The sequence below is a fragment of the Ammospiza caudacuta genome, chromosome 10, assembly GCF_027887145.1.
Source record: "Ammospiza caudacuta isolate bAmmCau1 chromosome 10, bAmmCau1.pri, whole genome shotgun sequence".
Lineage (NCBI taxonomy): Eukaryota > Metazoa > Chordata > Aves > Passeriformes > Passerellidae > Ammospiza > Ammospiza caudacuta.
Window position 1 is genome coordinate 21,419,386 of NC_080602.1, and position 27,915 is coordinate 21,447,300.

Consider the following 27,915-nt stretch of genomic DNA (forward strand, 5'->3'; position numbering starts at 1 on the left):
CCTCTTACAAATGATAGGCATTTCTTTAATAAAGGCATCTGTTTAAAAAAATCTTATCCATGCAATAGTTTCTATGGTAATGTTCCACAACTTATTTTCTGGTGATGGTCTCAAATATTGTTCTAAGGACTGCCATGAATTTTTACTCTTTATATTCTTATATCCATTTCCAACATCATGATGGCTTGCGTCTATTTTCCCCATTCTCTTTGTTCAGGGACAATAAATCTATGCTATCATTTTTCACAAGATTATTTTCATGAGCCACATTTAGGGAAATGACCTCTACTCTTGTTTACTCATTACATTCAGAAATACTAGCAAATTAGTGCTAACAAACAAGAAACTGAGACTGAAATAACAGAAATGTGCCTCACTACAATCAATCATGTAGATTTTTCACCAGTATTATGAGTCACTGTCCTCTACACTAATTATTACTTTATTTTTGCTACTCAACCAGCATCATTTTTAACCAAACATATCCTTAATTCTCTATATAGAGAACTGTGCCTGTTTGGATATGTAACAAAATGCTTTTTTAGAAAAGGACTAAATTTCTATTCATAATACTTCAATTTTTTTTTCCTCTTGTGGTCTGCTTTAACTCTAATATATCTTCAGCTCTGAAAAATCACCCTTATTAAGAAAAAAAATATACAAGAAAATGTGTTAATAGGAACACTGTACCCTGCCCACATTAAATGTAATTGGGTCATGATCACTGGTGTCTAGGTAACCACAAGCTCCCACAACAAAGATTAATTCATCATTTCCTGTTACAAAGTAGTCCAAAATAGAACTGCAGTAGATACTACATCTTTTGTGGTACAAATTAGTCATCTGTAATGTTTGGAATCTTTAATAGTATTTACTGCTGCCACAAGAAATCTCAAGTAGATCTCACCCAAACTGAAACCCATGGCTACACATTTACTTTTTCTGCATGGAATAAAAGTGCTTCTGAGGTAGCTTATCCCATTTTCTGGTTTAATTCAGTGTGCCAAGGAGGATCATTTCCTAGCCTTTGCCATCCTACCTGCAGTTTGTAGACCTAAATTATCAGTAAATGAAGATGCCACTCCCTTCATCCCAGCCAGACATGCTGCTGCCTCTTCTGTCATCCCCAAGCATGGAACACACCAGAAACTTGAGGTGTTTCAATTCAAGAATTTCCAAAAGTTTTCCTAGCAGGTTCCAGAGCAGCCAGTTAAATTACAGCTTATCAACAGAGATGATATTTCCATTAGGCTTGCTCATTATTTTTTAGCAGTAGTGTGGAGACGTTTAAACAATTATTGCATCCGCAGTTTTTCCTGCACTGGTTCATTTTACTTATGACAAAGAGTTTGAGCTGCATTCGTTTTCATATGGCTTGCCCCCATACAACTTTATGAAAGGTTGGTTCTCTTCCTCCAGAATGCAAGGGACCCTCATCCAAATGATCTCCTTGAGCACTGGAACATGGCTCACCTCTCCAAAAAAGGTGTTCTGCTTCAGATCAGTTTATGCAACCAACAATCATCTTTCATTCCTCCCTTGATTAAAAAACCTCTTAAAAACTCTCTGGTAAAATCACCAAGATTTTTGTCTTCCCTTTTCACCAAATGCTCTGAAGAATCCTATCATATAGAACTCCACCTATTTCTCTGCCATATGCTCTCAAAATGCATCATCCAAGTGTTCCTTTGCATCTCAAACTTCTGGTCTAGACAGACAATGCAGTGTCACGTTGTGCCTGTGTTTATTCCTCTGTCCATTCTTGCTAAGTGAGGCTCATTTATGACAACCACTTGGCTGAAAATATCACAGTGGTTGGTTGTTTTGCAGCAAAAGACATTCAGAGATATCTTTCTAATTCTCTATAGGGAAGAGTATCACACAACATCAGCATTGAACGTCTCTAAATTCTCTTTCTTCTGTTGGCTGCCAGTAATCAATTTTTTTTTATTATTATTATTTCTACTATCTTCAGCCTTGTCTGAGCCTTCCCTGCTTATGACAAGTATGCAAATGATTTCTGAATTGTCCCCAATATCTGCATCCCTGCACGTTGCATGCTGTGCCAAAATGTCTCTTTCTAGACCACATATCTTCACTTGTGGATCTCCCACCATCTGGCAGCACACGTATTCCTCAGACGAAAATTAGAATATAACACATCCAAGGCAGATCACAGCAGGTTTTTGGGGTTTTATTTCATCATGCATATGCAGTATGCAATGCAGGGTCTTACCCAAAGATAAGCCATAAAACTTCAAATTCCATCCCAAACTCTCCTGCTAGGCTTATCAATTTCTGTCTCAGAGTTCATCTGGCATAAGCACACCCCCACTTTACAAGTTTATCACACACAGAAGAACACATTTCTACTCTGGTATTCAAAACTAAAGTGTTTATAATTTAGTTTGGCTTAATTTACTTTAGAAATGAGTTAAGCCAAATTTAATTAAGGCCACCTTAATTCTGCTTCAGAGTGTTGACATGGAGCTTAATGTGGTTTAGCACAAGAATTTCCACTTGCACCTTTAGCTAATTCAGAGGCACTTTCCTGCATGCTCTGATATAGACAAACTATTAAAGAACTAAGCATGTTTAATTAATTATCACAAAAGACTGAAAGGTCGCTTAGGTTGCATTGTGTAAATACCTTCAAGAGAACAAACTCTAAGTTACTAAAGGTCTCTCTAAACTAGCAGAGAAAAACAGCACAAATGCAGCTAAAACATCAGGCAGATGAATTCAAATGAGAATAAGGCAATCATATTTAACAGTTACTGACACCTAGAAAGTGCCAAGGGACCAGATAGATTTCCAGTCCTGTGATATTCTCAAATCCAGCCTGGATATATTTCTGTTTACACAAACACAAGTTAACAGGCTTTGTACAAAGCCGCCTGGTGAAGCCCAAAGGCTTATCATGTACAAGAGGTCAAACCAGAAGAACTAACAGTCTCATCTAAGCATCAAAGCTTCATGAATTTGTTATTAAAATTCTGTTTTCAGTGCTTAATACCCTTCCCAGCAGCCTGCTACAGGAGAAGCTGCACCTGGATATGGCAAAGGAGGGCAGGAGCACAGAGCTCCCTTTGCTCTTGCTACGACTGGAATATTTTTGAAGTCTTCAGTCCAACTTTGAGACAGAATTACAGAAAAGCAGAGAGGCTGTGGAGCTGTGCTGCAGAGAACACTGTTATTGTACTCCAAGAGCTGCAGTAGGAGCAGAATTTCCAGATGAGGACTTCTGCAATTCCCACCTTCTCTAGCTGGCAGAGCTGACTCTTAATCAAGGACAAGCCCACCACCCAGCACAGTTTGCACACAGGTATTATTTATGTATGATGTTTAAAGTACCAGGCAATGGCACATGCTGTAATTTAAACAAAAAAATATATCAGCACTTGGTCAGTAAGGAAGGAATTTAGTACTGTCAATGCAGAGAAATAATAATCAGATCTGCTGTACTGGGAAACTGGAAACCATTTTTGTGGTAGAAGAAAAATAGAGAAAAGGTAATAATTAGTAAAAGAGTTCAGCACACCTAAAAAATAAATAAATCTGCAAGGAAATGAACCAAACAGACAAGAGCTGTGTGGAACCAGGCTGTATCTGCAGATTTGGAGAGTAAAGAGAATGAAATCCAGTGTGATTTTAGGAGAAACCAGAGCAGGGGACCTGGATAACACAGAAGATATCAGAGGCACAAGGATGGCAGTGAGTGTGGATACAGAGCTGACAGACAAGCAAACTGGGAACTCCTGCAGCTGTGGGAAGCACATTTTACAAGGATACAGGACCCAGCAAAAGGAAGATTAGATTTCAAAGTATAGTTTATGCTTAACTACAGAGGGCATGTACACATTATGGGCATCAACTGGTAGAATGCACTGCTGCAGGAAGCCCTGTCTGATAAAAGATTACAGAAGAGAATGAAAAAGTCACATAATTATTTACAGAGACTGTAGCTCATTATTCCAGGTTTTGAAAATGATAATCAGGGCTCATGTTGTAGTGTGTGAAGCAGAGGAGAGGCAGGTCAGACTGGCAGGATTATTTCCTTTCTGTGTCTTAGTGCAATTGAATCAGTTGCCTTACAGGCAGGTTTTGTTTTCTTCAGAGCCATGAGGAAACAGTGCCTGCATAAGGCAGGATACCTGATTATGTGGACCAGTGATCTGATCCAGCATGGCAAATGTTATGATCCTAAGAGGAAAGAAATTCATCTTTACAGAAAATCCTGTAATCAAAAACTTTGAACTTTAGATGCCTCTAAAATTCCATGCATAGTCAAAGACATACATGGCTCTTTTAGCCTGTGCTTTTCCACCTACCCATTCTTATTTTCCATGCCTGAGGAGTTAATGATTAGACTAGGAGCTTCATCAAAGGGCAATTTTCAGCTGCCAAATAGATTTGTACAATAAATCCACACGGGGCCAGATTAACAAGCAACAGAGACATCAGAAATCAAAAAGCTAGCTGCTGTAATTCCCCAGAAAACTTGAAAGGATGATGTGCAATGATATTTGGGCTTTTAAAGGGGCACCATTGAGTTTTCATTAGGAATGTTGCTTTCCTATTCCTTATCCTTCCCAAGAGGTTTGTCTTTAGAAGACATGGACATTCAAGGTCATGCAATTCCTGATTTCTTAGTGGACTTCAAATAAGACAGTAACATTTCATCCTGAAAAATCACATGTGTGTGTGGGACTGCAGCTGTCTGATTTGTCAGAATAATATTTTAAATAGAAAATGAAAAATAATCTTTAAACATTGAGTTTGCTTTATTTTCATACTTTTTCTGTTTGCTGTAATAATTTTTACTGTGAATGTAGTTAAGGCTCTAACATCTGAAGTCAAACCAGGTCCTCAGCTATGCCCATAAACTGAATAAACACAATTCAGAGATTAGCCTGACCATAAATTGCTAGGCATTTTTCAGCCTTCTGGCACTACAAAAGACTGTTTGACTTCTGAGCATGACAGCACTGATTTTAATACCAGGAGAGCTTGTTCCTCCTTGCAGCACATGGCCAAACCTACTCCCTCAATCACAAGGTGACAGCATTTGTTGTTTTTATGTCTCCACATGAGTACACTGGTTTTGTTCATTTTCAAATGGGGACACAATAGCAGTCACTTGACAGCAGGGTGAAAATATGGAGGTGAGCCATTGATTCATGTCCTGTTCCCTCACAAAATGCAATTTCTTCTCCATGCAACCCCAAGCGCAATAGCAAATAGCTTTTTTTTTGCTTCAAGTGCCTGGGCTGCCCAGATTGGTAATGTCAAAACCTGGGATTTTTCCATCAAGTCCTGTTCTCTCAAATTCTGGAAGATGGATATGACAGGACACTTGCACTTCTGATTCTGTGCAGTCTTGTTGCTCATCCACTTTATAAAGAAACAGTTTGATAGCCCCTGTCAGTACCTATCAACCTTTCTGGAGTACAGCTTTGGAATCTGGGAGGACTGGCTTGCAACCAAGTATCTGGGGAAGTGCAAAAGCAGCCGAGGGGGAAAAATCCCATAAAAACCCCAGAAACATCAGTTGTTTACAACACGCTTGGGAAAAAAAAAAAAAAAAAAAAAAAAGAAATCTAAAGATTAACATTCAAGACAAGCATTATTCAAGATGATGCCTGTTTTTCACTACCCAGCCCCATGGAGCTTGCTATGTCCCTAGGTTTAACAAAAAGCCAACTATCAGCTAGGACACACCAATAACATTGCAAACATCATAAGGAAGTGAAAGGAATGCAGGAGATTTCCAGGATTTGTTGGAATAAGCCCTCCAAGGGTGAGTCACAAGCAGAAGGGGTAAACAGCAGAGCTAATACAAGTGCATGACAGTGGAAAAGGGTGGGCCAAAAAAGAGGTGCATGACAGCTCTGCTTTTCTATTCTACATGCCAGCCATGTCCACTGAATCTCAACAGGGCTGGATACCTCCCAGCTTTGCAGAGTCAAATCTATTATGATCTCACCTCTGTTGTCATACTTTATTGTGCTGTAATTTAACCATATGGCATGGGACGTCTTCTCAAGGTCATAGCAAATTAGGAATACAGCTGGCTCAACATCTCAGGAGAAACAATTACCAAAATAAGATGTGAAAAATTAATTAAGTATCTTCATTAATGATCCAGTTATCACTGGTGACCATCATGTGTCATATATACAAAAATAAATTAATTCCAATATATCCTTCCTTGGGTGCTCAGCAATACTGAGAAGGAATAAAATACTATTTCCCAGTGTTCCTGATAATTCTTTCATTGGGCTTTAGTGCTTCTTGGGTGCTCTGGGGACAGGGAGGCTAAAGAAAATCCTGTGTTGTTCTTCTCCAGAGTCTTTCTCCCCTGTTTCGAGCAGCAGTGTGAGTTCAGGCACAATGGAACATTCCTCCATCTCCCAACACTCAGATCTTGCAGTTCCAGCAGCAGCAAAGCAGATGGCCTGAGCAGCAGCTGAAACCCACTGCAGCAGGTGCTGGGAAGGACTTTTTCCAAAATGTCTTTCAATGCAGCATCCATGGGACACCTCAGCAGATGGGCCAGAGCAGGCAGCCACCCCTCTAGTGCCTTCTTGAAAGAGTTAACGAATCGTTCAGTCGTGGAAGGAAAACATTTGTTTGTTTGTTTGTACAGCAGCAAACTCTGCCTGCCGCTGGACTGAGGGCCCAGGGCTTTTCCAGAATCATTCACAAAGCACCAACACTTGGCAAATGTGGAAAGAGGGGCTGAGTGTTCTCAGCAAAATCTGTAATGCAGTTATACTAATGCCAGAAAATGAGTTTTAACTCTGTATAGGGTTGGAAATCCCCAAAACAATTCCTCTGTCTGAAAAAACAAAACCAAACAAAAACCACAAGCAAACAAACAAAAACAAAAAATCCCCACAGAAAACAAACAAACAGAAATAACCCGTCTTCAGATGTAATTATAAGAAAAATGACCCTGCTCAATAACTGATCTTTTCCAAAACAGCCAGGTTAAACTGACTCTGGGATGGATAAGGAAATGGGAAAACAGAGTATGGAGACCAGCATTACCTTCTTGCAAACTTTACAGACTAACTTAAATGCATATAAATAGCCCTCCCATATGCCAACATTGAGCACCCTCAACAAAAATTAGCAGATGGCAAAAACATCCATGACTTTTGGAAACAAAGATGGTATTTACACCTCATGTAGTATTGGTCACACCTGCCTTAATACAACTGTCTCATTCCCCATCAAGAAAGATGAGATCTGTTGGGGTGGTTGGTCCTAGAGACAAACTCAGGTTTTCATGTAGATATAAGGCCCAAAGAATCCTTACAATGTTCTGTAATTTGTTTTTCCAAACAGAGAGCTAAAATCAACACATCTCCAAACACGTCTGAGTGCAGTTGTGATTTCTTACTTAGCATCCTGTCAAATAATAAAACAAACAAACCAATAAAAAGCACTTAACAAGGGGAAATACGCCTGCAGTTCATGTAAGAATTTCATATAAGAACTTTGTAGATTTAAGTGTCTACAGGAAGGACAAACACCCACCATCCCCTGATTTGTTTGCTCAGAACCCCCTTCTCTCTTCTTCCCCCACTTCTTAAATACCATTAGTCTCTACAAAGCTACACGAAGTGCCTAAAAGGTACAATTAGAATATCTCACAAAATGAATCAGCAATCAATTAGTGCAAAGGGTGGGCGGAAATAACAGAGGCAGGAAGATAAAGCAAATAGGATGCAAAGTTTTGCCTTGGGTAACAACTTAAGAAAAGGGAAAAACAACACCCTTAATTTGAAACATCAGTCCTTAGATTAATATTAGATAACTGTTTTTTTCTATACTTTTCTTGCTGTTACAGCTGCTCCCAATTTGAGCCACTTTGGACCAGAACTGGAAGCAGACTTATCAGAAAGAAAAATTATTCTTTCTTTTTCTCAGCATCTGCTTTAGAATGAGATCTCTAGAGCACTGAGGGTCAGCTAAAAAACACATGTTTTAGAGATGATTTTTTTTTTATAAAAGAAGCTTTTGAATGCTTTTGAGACTTACTCATACTCAGGAAAAGTATAAGCTCTGGGGCACAAAAGAAATCAGAAATGGCAAAGAGCCTGTAAAACTTGTAAAGATGATGTAATCATTTTCCAGAAATGTACACCAGAAAGCATAGAATATATCCATCCCATTTCTTTATTTTTTCTGTCTACAGCTACTTATCAAACATGATTTATGGCAAGAATATTGCTGAAATTATTTTTGTTTGTGGCTGAATACTGGCAACAGGTCAAATTAAAATTATTTGCAAGTTTCTGCATCAGACTTCCAATTACAACAACAATATACATCTTATTGGAGAACAGAAGCAGCACCATGTGACCTGCAAACTCCATCAAAACAACTCAATTTCTGACTATTAACTGTAATAAACTGCTTATGAATAAAAGATACGTAAAAATTCCTCACAGAAATTTGGTTAGTAATCTTCAAAAGTAAAGGGAGATAAAGAAAATATTTAATTGTGTACTGATAATTATGAAAAAATAGTGCTGCAATTCAGTGGTCCATCATACATGGGTAACAATTTGGCTCATGTGGGCAGAAAGAGATCAAACCAGGATGAGAAGGATGAGAAAGAGGGGAGGTTTTCATCTTGGCATATTCCTTTAGTTCAGCCAATCTTCCATGGCAAATACTTCATCACTCACTTAAATATGTCAGCCCATGCTGGTCAGGCTAAAGGGGCTGGATAATATTAGATCTTCTAATTAAACTTAACTCTCACCACTTCTGTCCAGCAAAGATTTTTTGAATTAATATCAAGTGTGTCTTATGAACTTATGACCACACTGCTCAGTGCTGAATCTCCAGTTCCATCCAAAGGAATGGCTTCTTCCTCTAATCAAGTCCTATGAGAAAATTTGGGTTTATTCAATTCCTCTCAGAAGAATTAAAATGGACAGGAAAAAAACAAAAAAGATCTTATTTCTCAGCTGTCCCAAAAGCTTTCTTCAAAGAGAGCCCCATACCAACAGTAAAATCTCCTTTACAGGATACTGTCAAGATACCTGCAATAATTTTAAAACTAATTTGTTACCCCTTGTTGTTTATAATCCATTTGAAGCAAAAAGCTAAAATCTATTTCCATTAGTTCCCCAACTCCTCCATCAGGCACACTGTGCCAAGGAAACCACTTTTCCAACATAACATGTACACAAAGAGCATGAAACTCGATTTTTTAGATTAGCTCTATGACCAAGACATATGGTTTGGAACCCAGCTGTACACCCTGGCACTAAAGGCATTAACTTGGAGGATGATGGATGCAATAATGAATGGAACAGCACAGTGGAATATGCTATGGAAGGGCCCTAATTAGCAGGTGAGGTAACGAGGAATCAGGAAGAATGGTGAAGGAGTGTGACATGACAGAACAGTAAATCTTCCTGGGTCATGGCTGTACCTGCACTCAGAGCTCCTCACAGCCTTGCATTCAGACTTTTCAGAACCAAAGATGAGAAGGGGGCTCTGCATCCCATAAAATGGAGGCAGAAATTGAAATCAAGTTAAGCTGGAGGGGTAAAACCTCCAATGAGGGACCTGTGCAGACAGTCATCATGTGAGCAAAGAAATGATAAGGGGTTTATCATTCTATTATTAATATTTTCTGGTTTGCAGAAAAAGGAGGCAAAATTCCCTGTGAAACTTTGTTACTTTGTTTTTAGCAACTTTCAAATGGAGATAGGGCTCCTCGAAGATTGATTTGGGCAATCCAGACAAGATGAAAAAGAGTTTGGATATTTTACCATCTTCTTGTCTTGTTCCTAGGTTGAACAAAACCTTAGATAAGATCAATAGTTTCTTTAGTTTTATGTTTCGGTTCCTTAAGGGTAGTTGGCTTATTGCATTTCCATTGATCACACAGACAGGGAGATTCGTCAGACAAACCATCTCTTTTCTCCTTTCATTTCCATCCTCCTCTCCATTTGAAATCAAATGACTTTTAAAGAAAGCTGGGGTCAGTATTGTTTCTCATTTACATATCAATAGTACCCAACTCCTGCCTCTCTGTCACTAAAGTATTTTAAAATTTCAGTCCAAGAGAGGGGACGCACATTCCAGGGGAAAACTCACAGCTTTTTTATGAGGAAAACTAAGTTCTGGTTTACCTTAGCCCTTCCTTGACCTGAGATGAGTGAGTGCACTCACCACCCTTGTGCAATTAATATTTTAACCTCTTGAAGCCTCTCTACAGCTTTCTTGTTCTTCCTAAATCCTTTGGGCCATCCCCATCAGATGTCTGTACAGCTCCAAGGGCTGAACCTGTGCTCACAGCCAGCAAAGCAGCTCTTTCAATGAATTCGTTTCTTGAATTGAAAAGAGAAAAAGAGCTTGAAAGATGGAAAAAAAACTAAAGACCAGGTCTGGTGCTCTCTAATAGAAGTCTGACCACTGATTCACTGAATGATGTTGGACTTGGGAGCCTCTGCTGCATTTAACAAGATTTTTTAAATCTTACCTGCTGTTTGTACTTTGAGGTGTAAAAGTAACAAAACATAGGGGTGTGCTTGTCCAGTGGGAATTCTGGATGTATCCCTACAGGGAGATCAGTCATATGCCATTGGAAAACTGACTCAATGATCCACAGTTAAACAGATCTTCCAAACCAAATGTCAGAAAGCCTTAAGTATAGGATGTTGACATCTTCTGCCTGAGAATTAGTGTCATTCTATTGCTCGGACGCACATCCAGCTTCATGGTCCAAGAGTGAGAAACTTATGTTCTAGCCACTAGAAAAGCATGACCTCTTATGTAATTAATTTCCAGTTTACAAGAATGATTTTAGGGCTCCAAGATACTGATGAAGTAGCTTTGGCTTGACAGATGGAAGCTGAGGATTAAATGGTATTTATGCAACAAAATCTTCAGTTCAGTCTGTCAATTCCACACTCTTACTAATCCATTTGTAAGAGCAAGTAAATAGGACCAACTCTAAAGACCACTAAAAAGAAGAGGAAATAGCTTATAAGTATCCACTTTCTAGAAGAAATACTGTATGTATTTACATGCAGCTCCAGTATAATCAACATAAGAAATTATATTCTATTTTGATACTAACAAGTTGGCTACTTAATGCATTAGGAAAAAATCGTGGAAATCTGCCTGAATCACAGAAGCTGCAATAAGTGTTTGTATTTTCCTTATAATAGAGAAATGGTGAAGGAATTATTCATAATGGAAATATTGATGTATCCTCCATCTTTGAGATAAATCACAACCCTAAACAAACAAACAAAAACCAAACAAAAAAAACCCCCCACCAACTCTATAAATCAGAAACGAATATGTGACCTCATAAGCACAACCCAGTGATTCAATTAGGATTCAGCTTTTCAAGGCATTCATAATGGAAATTTCAGAACTGCTTTACAGCTTTCAGACTTCCTTGAGAGCCATGGGAACACTGGATTCTCTCACCAGTCACAACCCTCATATGTGAACTTGCTCTTGTCCTCAGTGGTTGGTTGTGGCCCTGATCAGTGTCAACAAAGAGGACAAGAAGGAACATAAAAAATAATTTCATACATTTTAAGAGATTTCTCTTCCTACTATTTTAAGCATTTAATTACACACATGAAGCAACTTTGGTTAAAGGCCTCACAGATGCTGATGGAGAACAAGTCACTAGATATTGATAAAATCTGACGTGTCACTGGTTTTAGATCTTACTGTGGTTATCTAAGAAATCAGTGAAATCCTACTCTACAGAAATCATTTGGAGCTTTGTCATTGATTTCAGTCAAAGTAGATTTCCCCCACTGTCTAAAAAGAGTCAAACCCACTCTCTTGACCTGTGGTGCCTATTAAAAAGCCATTAGCACTTCTCAGGAGTAGGGAGTGTTATATATAATTGCCCTGGGCATTGCACTCTCTTGATTTTAACTGTCTGCCATTTTTTAATTCCGCATTTCCTCTCCTGGAATTGATGTGTGTATAGTAGAGCATAGTTAAAACAGCAGCTGAATACTTCCTGCTACATTCTACAGAGAGGTAAAAGGATTAGTATAGAGCTTACAAAGATAATAATTTGAATGTCTTATTAATTAATTGTTATTTGTAATAATGGCTCTTTCCTTAAGGGTCTTTCAGGATCCTTAACTGCTTATTAATGTTGTACAGATAAGGATTGCTCCCTAGTGGAAGAAATGAGGTGAAATTTAGAAGCCTTTCAAATGAAAGCAACAGGTTTGGAATAAGAAAAAGCAAAAAAAAAAATCATTTGAAGGAACGGAGAATTATGATCACTCAAATACAATTACCCGACTTTATCCTGTATGCTTAAAAACTGCCAGGAGATCTCCCAGACTGATGCCTGATGCATTTGGTACAAGTACAGCCCATCCTACCAACCTCATTTAATGTGGAATTCTGGTCTGCCTAGATCACAGTCTCAGGCATAACTTGAATTCATTGACTTCTGTCAAAAGTAGCCTTAGACTGGCTAGCTCTGCCTGCCAGGAACAGGTAGGATTTTCATGGAGGCACTTAAATTTAGCCATTTAGGAGAATGCTCAGGCAGTGAGCATGTACCAACAAGTGTTCCAGTTAATTACCTTAGAATTAGGCTCAAAAATATCCATATGATCTGCCAGAACTTTTATTACAAGACTGTGAAAGCCCTTGTAAAGGATAAGTCCCTATATCATCCCTAAAACGCTCCTTTCTTCAGCTCAGTGCTTTTGGCTGCAGACTGGAGTTTCCTTTTATTTCCCTGCTGAATGAAACCTCAGAGAGGTTTCATTCAAACCTCTACTTTCTTGGCACAGAAGGTAAAAGAATGAGAGGTAAAAGAACAAGATATCCCAGAAAAGAAATTCTGGCTACATGGGATCTGGAGAGAGGTCAGCAATGGCCATCTCCTCCATCCAAACTCATGAGATGTGCGTTAGGAGGGTGGTATGTTGGGAAGGATGAAAGTTTGACAAGAAAGTCTCACAGATATTTGTGCTTGGCAGAAAGATTTTTAAATGTAGAGTCTGATGAAGGAATAGAGTTGGTAGCAAGTTTTGATACAGAAGAAAAGAATTGCTGAGCCAGTCTTACTGAATAACCAAGGAGGCAAAGGGTGAGTTAGTTAGAACGGGTTTTTATGACTTAGAGCAAAGGATAAACCCAACTCAAACAAGAAGATGTTTTTACAAAGCAGAAAGAGAGCACAGGCAAACAAATCAGCAAATGTGGCAAGTAGAAAAAAGGTCTCAGAATTTTCCACAGCAAGAAAACTGAATAACAACTTCTAACTTAAACTGTAACGTACTAACTTTTAGTGATTGGAGAACAGTAACATGAATATGGTAATTACAGTAGTTATGATAGGCTATAGATAATAGTTAAGGTATAGATTTGTTCTACTGTATTAAGATGCTCAGCAAAGAAAAGTCTATAATGCATTGTAACCAAAACCAAAGGGTCTGCAGGCCTGCCTGCAGCTGGAGCTGACAGCTGTGGGCACAGCTCTGTCACCCACCACCCTGGGCTGCTGTAATGTATTGGATGGAATAAACTGCATTTTGGAGAGCCCCTGGAGTCCTGCATCCCTCATTTAGGCTCTTACAGCGGCAGAGGGCTTTTTGAAAGGTTTACTCACTCTGTAGAGCCCGTGGCTGCAGCTGCAGTAGGTGCTTTCCATGGTGTAGCTCCTGAGCACCCCCATTTCCTTCCACACCACCACACGGGCCGTCGATGCTCGCGATTTCTCCACCAGGAAGCTGCAGCTGTTCATGACAAATGCAGGGGCCACTTTATCCAGGATTTTGGGAAGAGTCTGTGAGAAAATGAATTGTACAGATGTGCACGTGTTGATATTATACACACACACATACAGAGAGACATACTGAGACGGTGTTTCAGCGTGTCCATAATCAAATCTAGCCATAGGTACGGAGAGCTCCAACTGGTGCATTACCTCCATCTCATGTCAAACCCCCAGATTATAACATTTGTTTCATTCCAAAGACTAAAATTTCTGTAGACTTGACATATCTCACTCCAAATCAAACATTTGTGCACCAAATACTTTGGGTGAAGTGCTGAAGTCAGTTTTGTTCTCAAGCTGCTTCAACCAACCCACACCTTCTTGTTGAGCTGCCAAGAGTCACAGCTCAGTACCTGACATCCCTATTCTCCCCTCTACAGCTCTATTATATCTCCTCCCACCATAATTCCAGGGTCAGACAAGGGATTGAGCCATGGGAGGAATTTTGTCTGAAGCTGGTACAGAGCAGAGAAAGGGGATCTGTTTCCTCATAGAATGTCACATATAATAATGTGAAAATAAAGCTCGGCGTTTAAATAACTTGCATTGTGAAACAAACCAAAATATTCTCTTCCAGGTCCAAACAATGCATTGCATACAGTTCACTTAATCACAATAAAAAGTAATAATAAAGCCAGTAAATATTACATTTTAGCCCTGAGTGATTTTCTTACTCTCAAAATCATATTTCTCAACAAAGTCTATAAACACACCTGAAGTATCAAATATTCCATCAGTGAAGTGGCAACAATTACTTAGTCATTACAGAGGGCTAAATGTGTTATTTTTATACTCCATAAAAATAGATAACAGCTACATGGAGCACACCTAGTGCTAATGAATAAACTGGACCATTAGATACACACGCATGCCTGTGGGTTATGTCTACGTGTGTCTGAACTTCAGTGCTGCTACACCAACCACAACATCTGCAAAACACCATTTGATCCACCTAGAGGAGACCAAGCAAAATTAGAATGTTCATTCTTTCTTTTATGACAGTTTTCTCAAACACCTGAACTGTAAGGAATCCTACAGAAGGAGTTCCCACATATTGCTAGTGGCATTTACTCTTGAATTTCATTCAGTTTGGATAGTGAAAACTAACCAGCTAATTTCACTTTCCAGTAACCTTCAGCTTCCCCAATTAATTCTGAGGAATTGTAGTTCTGTTCTTTTGGGCTTTACTTCACATCACTGTATGGAAATATTTGATTTGAAAGTGACTGAACAATGTTCTTTCCTAAAACATGCTTGATATGAGTGATACATATTTGGTCTAAACTGCTTTACAAAATCTCTTGCAAACTACTTAACCATACATATCTTTCATTTATACATTTATCATTTTTCAGTGTATTTTGGCTGCAGCCATCACTGGTCTCCTCCAGTTCCATTAAGTCCATTTTTCACACAAAAAAACTGCGGCAGAGAAAACTAGAACAAAGCAAGAAACTTCACTTTAAGTCTGAGACCACCTTAAGCCTCAATCTTGAGTCAAGATCTCCAGTGAGTTACTAAGAGCTGCAGCACTCTCTTTCCTGTGACTGAACAGAGAAACCTTGAAAATTCACTTCTTGCCTTTGATAAAGCATCCAACATTTCTGCACTTCCTTCAGCCTGCTACTTGCTGCACAGAGATCACAAAATAGTATGGCTTCATGCACAGCTTCCAGGTTTTCGTGGATTTTGACTGAGAAGGAATCAAAAATATGCAGCAGAAGCATAGCACAACCATGAGACCCAGTTAAACTGTATGTGAATTGTATGTGCCCTTATCTGAACCCACACACAAAATTTTGTAAACTTATCACATCAAATACAATAATCAGAACCCTAATCCAGTTTAGTTTTTTAGAGCAATTCAAATTATATGCATAATCAATCTTTTACTTTTAATTAAATAAAAATACTGGCAGGTAACAGTAATGTCTCTGTACACAGGACTCATTTAGAAGCATTAGCAAACCCAAATTTAATATTCTTTTCATTTTACCAGCATTCGCTGGATTTCACACTAATGGCTCTTTCTTCTCTATTGATTTTTCTCATTAATTATCTTTCAATAATATATGTTGTGTGAAAACACATTCCTTTAAAGGATGCTTTTATGATAGTGCAGCAGTGTGCTCCTTGTCTCTCAACAGCTGGATTTATCATGTGTGGCAGCAAAGGAAGCTGCTCCACTAACACTGGACCCTGTCCATAAACCTCCAATCCCATTCCAAAAAAAATCCAGTTATATTTCTTTACTAACGTCCCAGCAGAGATTGCTGTCAAAGGGGCCTGGAATGTTTATCAAAAGGTTGGGATTATGGTGCCAATGCTGTGCAAGTCACCCAAGGCCACCAAATATTAAAGGCAGGGAGGACTCTGACTGTTCATTGCCAAGGGCTACAGCTGAATCTATAACGTATGAGGCAAAGGCTCTCCCAAAACCCATAACTTTCTTGAGGTATTTGGTTTCTGTTCCTGTGGAGGAAAATCAATCACGGAGGCCAGATTAATTCCCATTACCCAGAGGAGGCAGGAAAGAAGGCTGTGCAAACAGGGCAAGGCAGCAGCTCTGAGGCCAGCTGGAATTGCAGATGTGTCCCTGTACAGACCCAGCTTCCCCAGCCTAAGCTGGAGAGGGTGATCCATAGGCTGGGTCTGCAGCAGGCACCCAGCTCCCATTTCATCCAACAACAAAGATTTGAGCCATAAAAACCTTCTCATGGGCCACTGCAGAGTGCTCTTGGACAGCCCTGGATTCATTGCAGATTCAGGTCAGGCTCCACATGCTGACAGTAACATTTGAATTCTGTCTGTGCAGCAGCGAGCCCTCTTCAGCCTTTGCAAGCCCCCAGAATTCAAACACAGCCAAAAATGCCCTGGATGTGGGAATCCTCCCTGCTTTCCTCAGGAATCAATGCTTGCCACAGGGACCCCTCACAGCCAGCACTGGGGTACTTTCCACCAGTAGTTGCAGCTTTTTTACGTGCAACTCCATAAGATAAGCATGGAAAACATGAAAATCTCATGGAAGGATGTTGAGTATTTATGCTGAAGTAGCAAAAATTATACAGAGGCATAAACTGACAAAGACTCTTCAACCGCTTTCAGATTTTAGTGATCCAAGCTCTAGCTGTAATCAGTTTAAGGCCACAATTAATGTTTTGTGAAATTAACATTTTTTAAGACCAGAATTGGACTTTATATTTCTTCTTCCTGAAAAAACTTATTGAATAGGAAAATATCATTATAATAGATACAAAAAAAAAAGGTAATAAAAAAAGAAAAAATAAAAAGAAAGAAAAAAGAAGAGAGAGATGGGCAGGAAATTCAAAGGAGAGTTTGATGAACACAACACTCCCATGAAGCAGAAATAAAATAGATTTTAGAATTTTTCTGATTCCAAAAGGAAAAAAAAAATCTTGGGTGTGACACCAAACATTTGTTCTGGAGATAGCTTCACTATGATAGATTTGTTTGGCATGCTTTGAATTATCGCATGTTTTCAGTGGGACCAGCAGCATTTTGTGATGAAGAAATGCAGTTTAGGAGGACTGTGGGACACCATGATCTTCTCAGTTAAAATTACATAATTCCGATTTATTTTCATATAATGGGTAGGATGGTGAGGACAAAATTGTATGTATATTTAGAAATTATAAAACACACAAAAATATCTCTGTTCTATTAGCATGTAGCCAAATGTTATAGTGCATCATTTTACTGAAATAAAATAAATAGCAAATACACCATCAGTAAATGTGTCCCTAATATCTGGTGCATGAAGATATAACATGTGACTCAAAATTCTCTGGACTATTATTCCTCTGGAGCAAGGAAAGTTTGCAACCTATTGCTAAAATTTCTGAGGTGACCTTATCTTAAATATTTTAAATATAGAAGCACATGCAGGCTGGTAATTAAGGAAGGAACCAAGAGGACCTACCCTGTAGCCAACATCCTCTGTGACAACTGCTGTGTCAACCATGCAGCCTGCTTGCCACAAGGTCTCTTTAATGCTGCAGCCATAGAGAAACACATTCTTTTTCTGGGAGTGCCCATGGTAGTCACAGAAGACCTAGAGAGAGGAAAAAATAAGGCGAAATGTTGAACATTGGAAAGGTTTCTTGGTTCTTCATAATATCCACTGCTAGACTATGGCAGGGAGGTGTTAAATTTTTTTTTAAGGTCTCTTCAGAGTAGCTTGGACTCTGGGCGTGCCTTTGACCTGTGTCAGACCTCATTAGTCACTTGTATTTTGCTTTATTTATTTGATCTGACATGATCTCAGGGGTGCAGAGTCAAGCCTAGTGCACTTCTGTCTGCAGCAGAAATAAACATGACACCTGGGCGAGAATCCATGGCAACTCAGGAACCTGAGGGTTCATGAGAACTCCTGATACCACAACGGAGCAATTTGTCAGGCTCTTTCTACTTCTAAACTCCTAAACTCTGACTTTATCCTCGTGGGACTTGAAATCCATGCCTCCCCAAATGATTAATCATTGCTTTGTCTTCTTTAAATTAAAAACCCATGCTACATAATTTTCAGGAAAATATAATTGTGCAATTGTATTGCCAGACCTTTGCATGGATTCCTGCAAGTCAAGCACAGAAAATGACCCATGTTCAAGGCAAATAATCTCATTCCACACTAATTTATCTGTCTGTCCAATCCATCTCTCATGTCAGCTGTCATATAAACGAGGCACAAGGCACATTCCCAATTTAGCGGAAGTTTTGATTGCCTGTATAGGCAGATATTGATTCCTATGGAAATGAAAATCACAATTTAATGACCCAAGAGGTAAATATTGACCCAGGTCTTAAAGAATAATCAATCTCAGTGCCCTCTGAGATATGAAGTCGATGTACACATGGCTGTTACATATATTCTCCATGTCTTAATCAGGAATATTCAGAAATCTGTCAATGAAAATATAAGAATCTCTAAAGATAAGGAATTATTTCATTTCAAACCAACAGCATTCACTGTAGAGTAGAAAGGAGCTTCAAGATTTCATTGAAACTGTTTCCCAGGACTTATGTTGGAGACAAACAAAGGTGTGTAGGAAGGCAGAGAAACATTATGGACCCACAGAGAGATGGGGGAGAAATATGGGGTGCAAAAAATAGAATTGCTTAGGTTGGAAAATATCTCAAAAATCATCAGGTCCAATCATTAACCCAGCACTGCCAAATCCACCACTAAACTCAATCCCCAAGTGCCAACTGCACATCCATCCAATACCTCCAGGATGCACCACTGCTCTGGGCAGCCCTTTCTAATGCTTGACAACCCTTCAGAGAAGGAATTTCTTTCTCATATCCAACCCAAACCTCCCCTGGCACAACTTGAGGCCATTTTCCTCTTGTCCTGTCAGCTTGGGAGGAGAGGGTGACACGCACTCACTGTCAGCCTGTCCAGGTCCCTCTGCAGAGCCTCCCCACCCTCCAGCACATCAACACTCCCACCCATATTCCTACCTAAATACATGCACAAGAGGGGAGAAACAGATGGAGAACATGAGATTCTTCCACAAACTGCTAGGGCAGGACTTACCCTCATTTGCTTATTTACCAGCTCCACAGCAACTAAGTTTAGCTAAAGCATGTCAGTTTACTTATCTGGAAATTGAGCATGTGCATTCTTTCTGACACTGACACTGGAGGTGCTGAGGCATGCGTAATAACCAGTCAGATGGACAATTATACACATCCCATAACTTACAGGCTGCTGTTTCCTTTGGTTTCTGTCCTGTCAACCTTCCTTCCCACACCATCATCACCTCCAGATCTTTTTGTGGGGCTGAGGGCCTGCAGGTTCCACACCTGGAGCATGTGAACAGCCACCTACCCAGCAACAGCTCTGATCCACACACAATTATCCTGGAATGCCTCCTTCCAAAGAGCTGCATTTATTAATTCTCTTAATGACAGACATTTTTCCAGCTAGTGTTTCATCTAAGCTACCAGCAATGCACAGTCATAGCTTAGGTTAACCACAGTTACCACCTAGAATGTACTTCTATGAATATCAAAGAGAATTTTACAGCTTTTGTCTGATTTCAAGGCAGAAAAACTCAGCTCAATTGCCTATCAATTACCTCTCAATTTACAGAATTACAGCACACAAAAAGACAATATATTATCTGCTTAAAATATTATTTATCAGAAACCATGCAGGGATGATCAGAGAGTGGAGCTGCCTGATAAGTAGCAGGTCTATAATTCTGCACCTCAAGAAGCCTGCAGGCAGGTCCTTACAATGACAGGTCTGGATTGAGACTTCTTTGCTGGTAAAAGTGTACTAAAGCCAGGTTCTTTACTATGGCAGCTGGTTCAGGCCATGGAATCTTTCACTGAGTGTCACCAGCTTCCACAGGAGAAGTGTCAGTGCCACTGAAAACACTGAAAATACTTGCATAGCACTACATTTTAATTAATTTGACTGGATACTGCAGCCAGTCCCAATGTTTATACTCAATTATTCTCTACAGCACATCCTTCTGCCTAATTTTCACACCACAGGGTAGCTTATGTCTCACCATTCAGCCAAGGCTAAGAGATATTTTGGAGTCTGAGCTCCCAACACAGAAATTTTCGTGGGATATGTCTGGGCAAGCACTAAGCAGATTTGGCACCTCCCAGTGCTTTTTCTTCAGCCTGTCCTTCCATATGGCTGGGACACTGAGACACACAAACCAGTCAGACTCCCAAGCCTGCACTCACTGGGATATGACTCAAAGACATGCACAATTTTTTAATCTATTTGAAGTTATTTGCCAGTACTGATCATACTGATCATCCTAAAGGTAAGGACTGCCTTCTAGCTCAAAAACAACACTTCTTATGAGTCACAGAACCAGGTACCTTTTAAAATAAAAGAAAAGCAGTGTATAAAGTGGAAAGTAAAGAAAGCTGTTGGAAAACTGAACTTTTTGAAACGACTTCTCTTTTTTTGTGTCAAGTCTCTTTCTTAATAACATTGTGACAGAACATTAAATGCCAGTTTTGAGGTGGGCATGCTTAGAGGTTTTTTTCCTCCCAATGAGTACATTATTGCAGGCTGTGCTTGTTTCCAAGCTTCATATAATGACTTTGAGAGGCAGAAAACTCTGCTCAGAGCCTTCTGGTCCACTGGAAGTTCCCTTTTCCTTTTAGAGCATCCTGCTCTTCACTAGGAATGAGACTCTGCAATGTCCCAGTGCACTCAGTCTCTTGGTCCCATTAGGGTTCCCACAGGCAACAAGGCAAATAAAAAAAACCCAACATTTAACAGGCTGTTTTCTTGTTAACTAAAGAATTAAAGTGGCCTTGGTTTGAAGGGCTGCTAAAGTTCTTTGCTTTTCTCCTTCAAGCAGCTTTGCTTTGCTTTGAAGAAACTGCTTGCACATCCCTAGGATAAATTAAACCAAATCAGCTCACAGAAATCATTTGGCTGCCAGTGAACTTAGCTCCATGAGATCTTATAGGTTAAAAGAAAACCCAATATAAACAAACCAAAAAAAAACCCACCCCCAAACTCTCTTCTGAAGGAGGGAAAAGGCATTTTTGAGGATGTATAAACTAAAATCAATGCATTCTTCAAAGGCAAAGAAAAACCAGTTTATTGTAGGGTTTTCTGTGAGCTGTTTAGGTGGCCTGGAAAGGCCCAGGGATGGCCTTGAAGAGCCGACGCTTCAAAGGACGAGGAGAGACTTCTGATCTTGTCTCGGTCTTGGTGTTTATTAATTGTTTATCTAAAAGATTTTCTTTCAGCCCGACAGAGGTCTGCACAGCAAGTCAGCCATGGGCACACTCCCCAGCCCCCGGGCGGTCACTTATCTTTATACCCTAAGTTACGTGTACAATATTTATCATTTCTCCCCAATACCTTCTACCCTTATTAACCGGTGCACTTTTAGTAATGACCAATCCCAAAGTGCCACCACCACCACAGAAGATGGAGGCCAAGAAGAAGAAGAAGAAGGACAGGACACGCCCCAATTCCTCCATCTTACTTCTTTAGACCCCCCTGTACCAAGATCCTAAACCCTGTGTTTTACACTTTAACTAACTTATCCCTTCACCATTCACCCAGTGAATTCCTCCCAGTCCTCATACAGGTCTCATCTCCTGTGTAGGATCAAAATCCTGCCACCAGACACTTCTGGCAACATTCCAGGATTCCCGAGCCCCCCAAGGGTGGTCTCGGCCTCTCTGCACCTCCGTCCTGAGGTGCTGAGATCCCACAGTTTATGAAACCTGACATGCAGTCTGTGAGTGCGGGAGATGGTAGGATCAATAGCCTCCCTTCACTCAACAATGATGAAAACTTGTACTGAGTATTCAACTTTATGCACCTGAATATGACAAGGAGGGTCATGTTCTAAAAGAGGCCAGACAGCAAATTACGGGGTAAAAGAAGACTCATCCCACACTGCTCAGAAGCAAAGGAAAATGTTGGTGACTCAATTTGCAACTCTGAGTTTCAACAATACTCCTCAGCCTACAGAGATATATTTCAGGGCTGTCAGCTTAGACAAAAACTAAATTATGCAAGAATTTTCATAGAGAAGATCACAGACATTTTCACCTTGTTTGGGGCTTTTCTCAGCAAACCCAGAGGGACTCTGGTGCACTTGGACATTTCCTGCCTGGCTGTAGCTATCACCAACAAACCTGCCAGTCCCTGGATCCACATCTGTTTATCAACATTTGAAGCTCCTTGTGGTTTTCCTCCTGGAGTCTCAGAACCACTTTTTCCTTCTACTGGGCGACTGAGCAGATGGGATGGATCCCAGACCCATCTCATGAATTTCTGGTAGCCCCCAAACACAATCCTTTCCCCATTACCACAGCAGCAGGGAGGCTCACACACTTTGAGGGTTGTGATTGCATGGGGTTTAGCACAGTCCATTTAGACGAAATCTTTTTGGAATTTCTCCTAATGCTTTCATGAAGATAGCAATAACTTGCTCATAATATTGATCTTAGTTGGAGCACTTTGAGGATATAAAGAGCTTTCAGAAATTAATTTTCTCATTTTTATTCCAGGTATATAGAGATTCTTGTTAGAAGATGCTTGCTAGAAGAGAGATGCTTGTTAGAAGATTCAATAAGTGATAAATATTCAAAACTTCCCAAACAATTCCACAAGATGAAAGTGCAACAGGACGTGATGCTCCCAAATCACTCCAGCTCCCTAACAGAGCTGTTCACACAAGCACAATAATCAATCCATTGGCAGAATCACACAAGAGAACTGGAAGAGACTCACCAGAGGAGCCCGGCCAATGCTGCTCAGGTAGTAGAGGAGACCTTTGGCGTGGTAAATTGTGGGATGCAGCTGGGAGCTGGGTGTCAGCCACTGCCTGTTGAGATCATCTCCACTCAGTGAACAACGAAGGCTGAAATCAGGAAGCAGCACATCACAAACTGGCAAAACAAAAGCTGGTTCCAAAGCATTTCCAATCCTGGCAAGCCATGGCACAAGGAATGTCAATAGAACATAGATATAATGGTTTTGAACATTGGGCTGGAATGACTCAATAATCCATATTCTATTTTTCAGGTTCTTATAGTGTACTAATTTTACTAGTTAAATTTTACTAATTTAATTTCCTTTCCTTTTAAGGTTCACTTAATTGCCATCCTGCAAATACATGCAGTTTTTCACTTACCTAAGAAGGCACAAATCAAAAGGCCATTTAGAAAGAAGCCTTCTGAAACATTCTAAATTCTGTGCTATGAAATTCATGCTGCTTGCATAGAGCACAGGCTTCTCAAAACCCCCAGAGCAAACAAGCACATCCAACTTCTACTCATTCTAATTGAAGACAGGCACTCAAATCTCATTGACCAGTCTGAAACATGAATGTACTTCAATGAGATGAGCTGGGTGTCTCATTTAAGCTTCTCTTCTCACAAGAGATGTCTCTATCTAAAGCCCATCAAGGAGATCATGATGCCTGCTAGAGCATTATGTAGAACAATTACCCAGGTTCACTGCAAAGGCTGGATAAAAAGCTAAATAAGAATCCCAGATTTGCACTGAGGAAGCATTTCCCTTAGTTAGTTACAACATATTCTGTTACTGACTCAATGATCAGTGGAAGATTGTCAGAATACTTGACCATGTGGAGCAGTACAGCACTGTGCAATTCTGAAAAATTCAACTCATCCCCCTTGTTAGTGACTGTGTAGATCAGAGCCTAACACTCTTCAAAGGATTTGCTGTAATTTGGTTGATAATTTCCAAATCACAGTGTAGTGATAAAATTCAGGAATCCACCCTCCAGCATATGAGATATTGTGGTAGGTCCTCATCATCTCCAAACTATCCTCTAGAATGCTTCCATTTGCACTGCAAAATTGGGGTGCTTCTTGTTCAAAAAAGCTACAATATCCTAAATGTTGCATGAATTTCTAGCTATGGAGTAGCATCCAGCTTTGCTGAAATTAAAATATAAATGTACTAATAGAAATGGGTTCTGCTGGGGTATTGATAGACGTCAGGGTGTGCTGCATGTGACATCTTGGGCATCATCAATGCCTTGCAAAATGCTTGGAAAAAAAGGGTTGTAAAGCAAGAATGATTTGGGTTGGGTTTTTTCAATTTTTAGTAAGTAGGAATAATGGAGAACTGGTTAAAAATGGAAGACAAAGAAATAATGAGTCACTAAGGATATTTCATATATCTTTAATGACGTCTTGGAGTTTCTGGCAACACCACAATATCCATTCCGAATTTACTCCACTTTTAGTTATCTGAATTCCCTTATTTCCTCACAATCCATACTTCCCATGTTACTCACTCAGCAAATCAGAAAACACTAGCAATAGCTAACACTTGGGAAGTCAGCAAATGCTGCAGCGAGGCTTCTGCCAAAAATTCTGCATGAAAACATGACAGCTTCCGTTGTGTTTTCTAAGGGCTCTTCGGATAAAGTTACCTTTAGGCTCACCTCTCCTGATCTTCAGGACAGCAGCTGCTCAGCTGAGATTAGCAGCTGTATTTCTGCCAAGGATTTGTGTGGCTACAGAGCTTCCCTTTTATAGGTACAATGCCACAGAGAGAGTCACTGGGCTGCATAAAAAACACCTCTTTCTCCAATGCGACCAGCAAAAAACCCAAAAAAACCAAATAACTTCCTTGGCATAAAGTTGTGACATCTTCCTCCATCACAGTCACACAGAGAGCAAAACTAAGTGAGAATAACAGCAGAATTTTTATTCTGAAGGGGAAAATGATAGTTGGACTTGTATTCCCATGTTTTAGTTGAATGTCAAGGAAAAAAAACAGAAGGGAGTCTTGTTGTTTCAGACCTACAGAAAGAGTTTCTCATCATTGTCATTGGTCACACCCCAAACCTACTATATCCCCCTTTCCTGTGGGAATTGACATTAGTTTGTCCCTCCTCAAACCATCCACACTTCCCTCTGCTAAAATGCCTTGGTACCCACTGGATGAGTCCAACATAAAGGGAGGAAAAAAGCAGGGAAATAGAAACTGCTGAAAGGATTCAGTAAATACAGAGATTAATTTTAAGCCACTGCCAAACTCAATTTTCATTTTTTAGACTAAACTAAAAGCTCCTAAAAATGCTGATTATTCCTTCAGCAATTATAAAGAAATCCCAGGATATGTCACATAAGAAAAACTCCTAATTAAGTCCATAATACAGTCTACCAATTCTGTTGCTCTGACACAAAATGTGACTTTTTTCAGAGGTGACTATGACAAGACAATCCCCAGCTCTGCAGTTCACAGGTGCTGCTGTGCTTAGTATTAGTTTAAGAAGTGTAATCCAACTCTAAAACAATAATTTGGAAGTTCTTATGAGCTGTTTGGAAAGGAGGTATCATCTCTACATAAAGCCAAGAGCTTAGAGACAAAGTTCAGCTTTGTCCCTTCAAAGATTAACATTTCTGCTCATTTAAAGCTTTAAATATTAGCCCTCAGCTAGGCTGTATCCACAGCTCTTAGGGACATGCAGAACTCAAATTTAATTACAAGAGGCTGATTTTTCCCACCCTGCTCTGTCCTTCCTTCATTCTGCTAAAATCTGTTTACTTTTGAACATGCCAATTCCCTGCCAGTCCTGTTTCTCCTTATCCCTTCATTCCCTCTCTCTCTTTCCTAATAGTGATGACATGCACAGATAATGGGCTTGCCCATTATGCTCTGCAGCCAAGGGTGAAGGTAAAATATTAAGCTGATTTCAAATGCTGATGGCAAATAAAGGGACTGGAGAGCTGAGACTGGCTTTGAATGTTTGGCAGGATTTAATGAAATTCACTACTCAAATCAAAGGCCGTTCCTACAACACACTTCCAAGCTATTATATTTGCTTTAAATGCTTTACATGTCTTTTCTCTTCTAAAGCACAAGGAAGACTACATGCCACCTTGGATGGGACTGGTGGCAGCTTACAAAACAATTGCCAGAAAAAATTCCAGTAAAAAACACCACATCAGTGGCTCTATATAAAGTACCTGAAATTCTTCTAATTTTCAAGAGTACTACCCAGAAATATCTCAAATAATTAAACTGTGATTCTCTTGTTCAAAAGCCTGATCTGTTTGTTACAGTACTCCCCCCCTCTCTACTTTTATATTGCCAAGACATTTTGGCTTTGAGGGCAAAGTAACCTCAGAAACTGCACAAAACTCTGCACAAGCCACGTGTATGGATGGAGAGATCCTACCTGGTCCTAACATGAGCCTTGATAAGGTCAGTGGAACATTTCAGTGTACTGCAATAAGCCTGTGTCCCACACAGATACAAAAATGGCAGGGGATGAGAAACACAGGAAAAACAAAACTGAACAGGGTTGTGTAGCAAAGAGATTGGGGATAAGAATAATACACAAGATATTAGACAAGAAAGGATGAAATGGAGAGAGAGAAAAGTCACTTTTGCAAGAAAATATGTTGCTGTGCTTGGAAGATAAAATACTTCCCAGTCTCCTGTCCATAACAGATAAAAGCAAAGACAGGAGCCATCATATTGAATGAATGATGTCAGGACTGATAATAACAGCACCTGGGGCACAGGGAAATATAAAATCTAAAGGGATGCATCATGTTTGATATGTAGAGAGAAGCATCACCATTCACTGTGCATCTTAAAAGCAGACAGCAGTACCAGAGTAGGATGAGAGTGTCTGTATAAAAGGCAGCAGGCACAAGTAAACATCAAGATGCCATTGAGCAGCATGAGGCAGCTTCAATCAGACACACCATGCTGGACTTTATAAATAACAGCAGCCTAGGATAACTGAAATGTTTTTATTAAGATGTTATGGTCCTACCATTCAGAAAACTGAGAGCAACATGGAGGGGGAAAAAATATAAAATGGATAGAAAATCTTTTGTTTCTCTTAATTTGAAATCTTTCCAGAGATCAAGGCTGGTGATGGGAGGAAGCAGTAGCAGCAGTAAAGCTCTCCTTCATATTGTAATGAAGAGGGTCCAAAATATAACCATTATTCTCTGGCTTGGACTCTGGCTTTGCTCAAGCCCATGGGCTGAAATCATAATGGCTACATTGCATCCTGGCATGGCCCTGTGATGCCAATGATTATTCCAGAAATGGAACATCACCAGAACAATGTAAATTTTGGAGGCTTTACAATGAAACAGTTGTCATCAGCATTACTGCAGTTAACAATTTATTTCCCATCCTTCTCTTTCCTTCTGACTGCTACATGAATGCTAAAGTGTGTACAATAGAACCAGGCTCAAGAGCAGTTTACCTTCCCAACATAACCAAAACAGCTGGGAGTCCAGGAGCTGCAATCCCTATTCTTTATCTCTTTTCTTCAAGTGTGTATTTCATTCTTATGTTCTAATCACACTCCCATCCTTACTTATGCGTGACCTACTGTCATGCTGATTGTCCTCAAACAGATTTGTACCACATCTGGTTTTTAAAAAACCAAACAGGTTTTTATCAGGATTAGAGCATTGGAGCACCAAAGCAGGCTGGCCCTGTTTAACTGGCCAGATGATAAAAAACAAGGCCAAAAAGTCAGCTTCTCCTAAGAGATCCCCATATAGTACCAAACAATGTTGTTTTTCCAACTGCGCTGCGAAATGCTGCCTATTTATTTAATCATCAAGCC

General features: G+C 39.8%; 1 protein-coding gene across 1 annotated transcript in view; it reads right to left on the reverse strand.

The window, feature by feature from the left end:
• Positions 1-27,915, reverse strand: part of AGBL1 (AGBL carboxypeptidase 1) — a 268,424-nt gene that overhangs the window by 106,149 nt on the left and 134,360 nt on the right. Inside the window, exons 19-21 of the mRNA XM_058811454.1 lie at positions 23,067-23,196; positions 17,751-17,882; positions 13,643-13,819 (exon numbers count right to left, since the gene is read on the reverse strand). Coding sequence (XP_058667437.1) covers positions 13,643-13,819; positions 17,751-17,882; positions 23,067-23,196 — 439 coding nt within the window. The remainder of the gene's footprint in view (positions 1-13,642; positions 13,820-17,750; positions 17,883-23,066; positions 23,197-27,915) is intronic.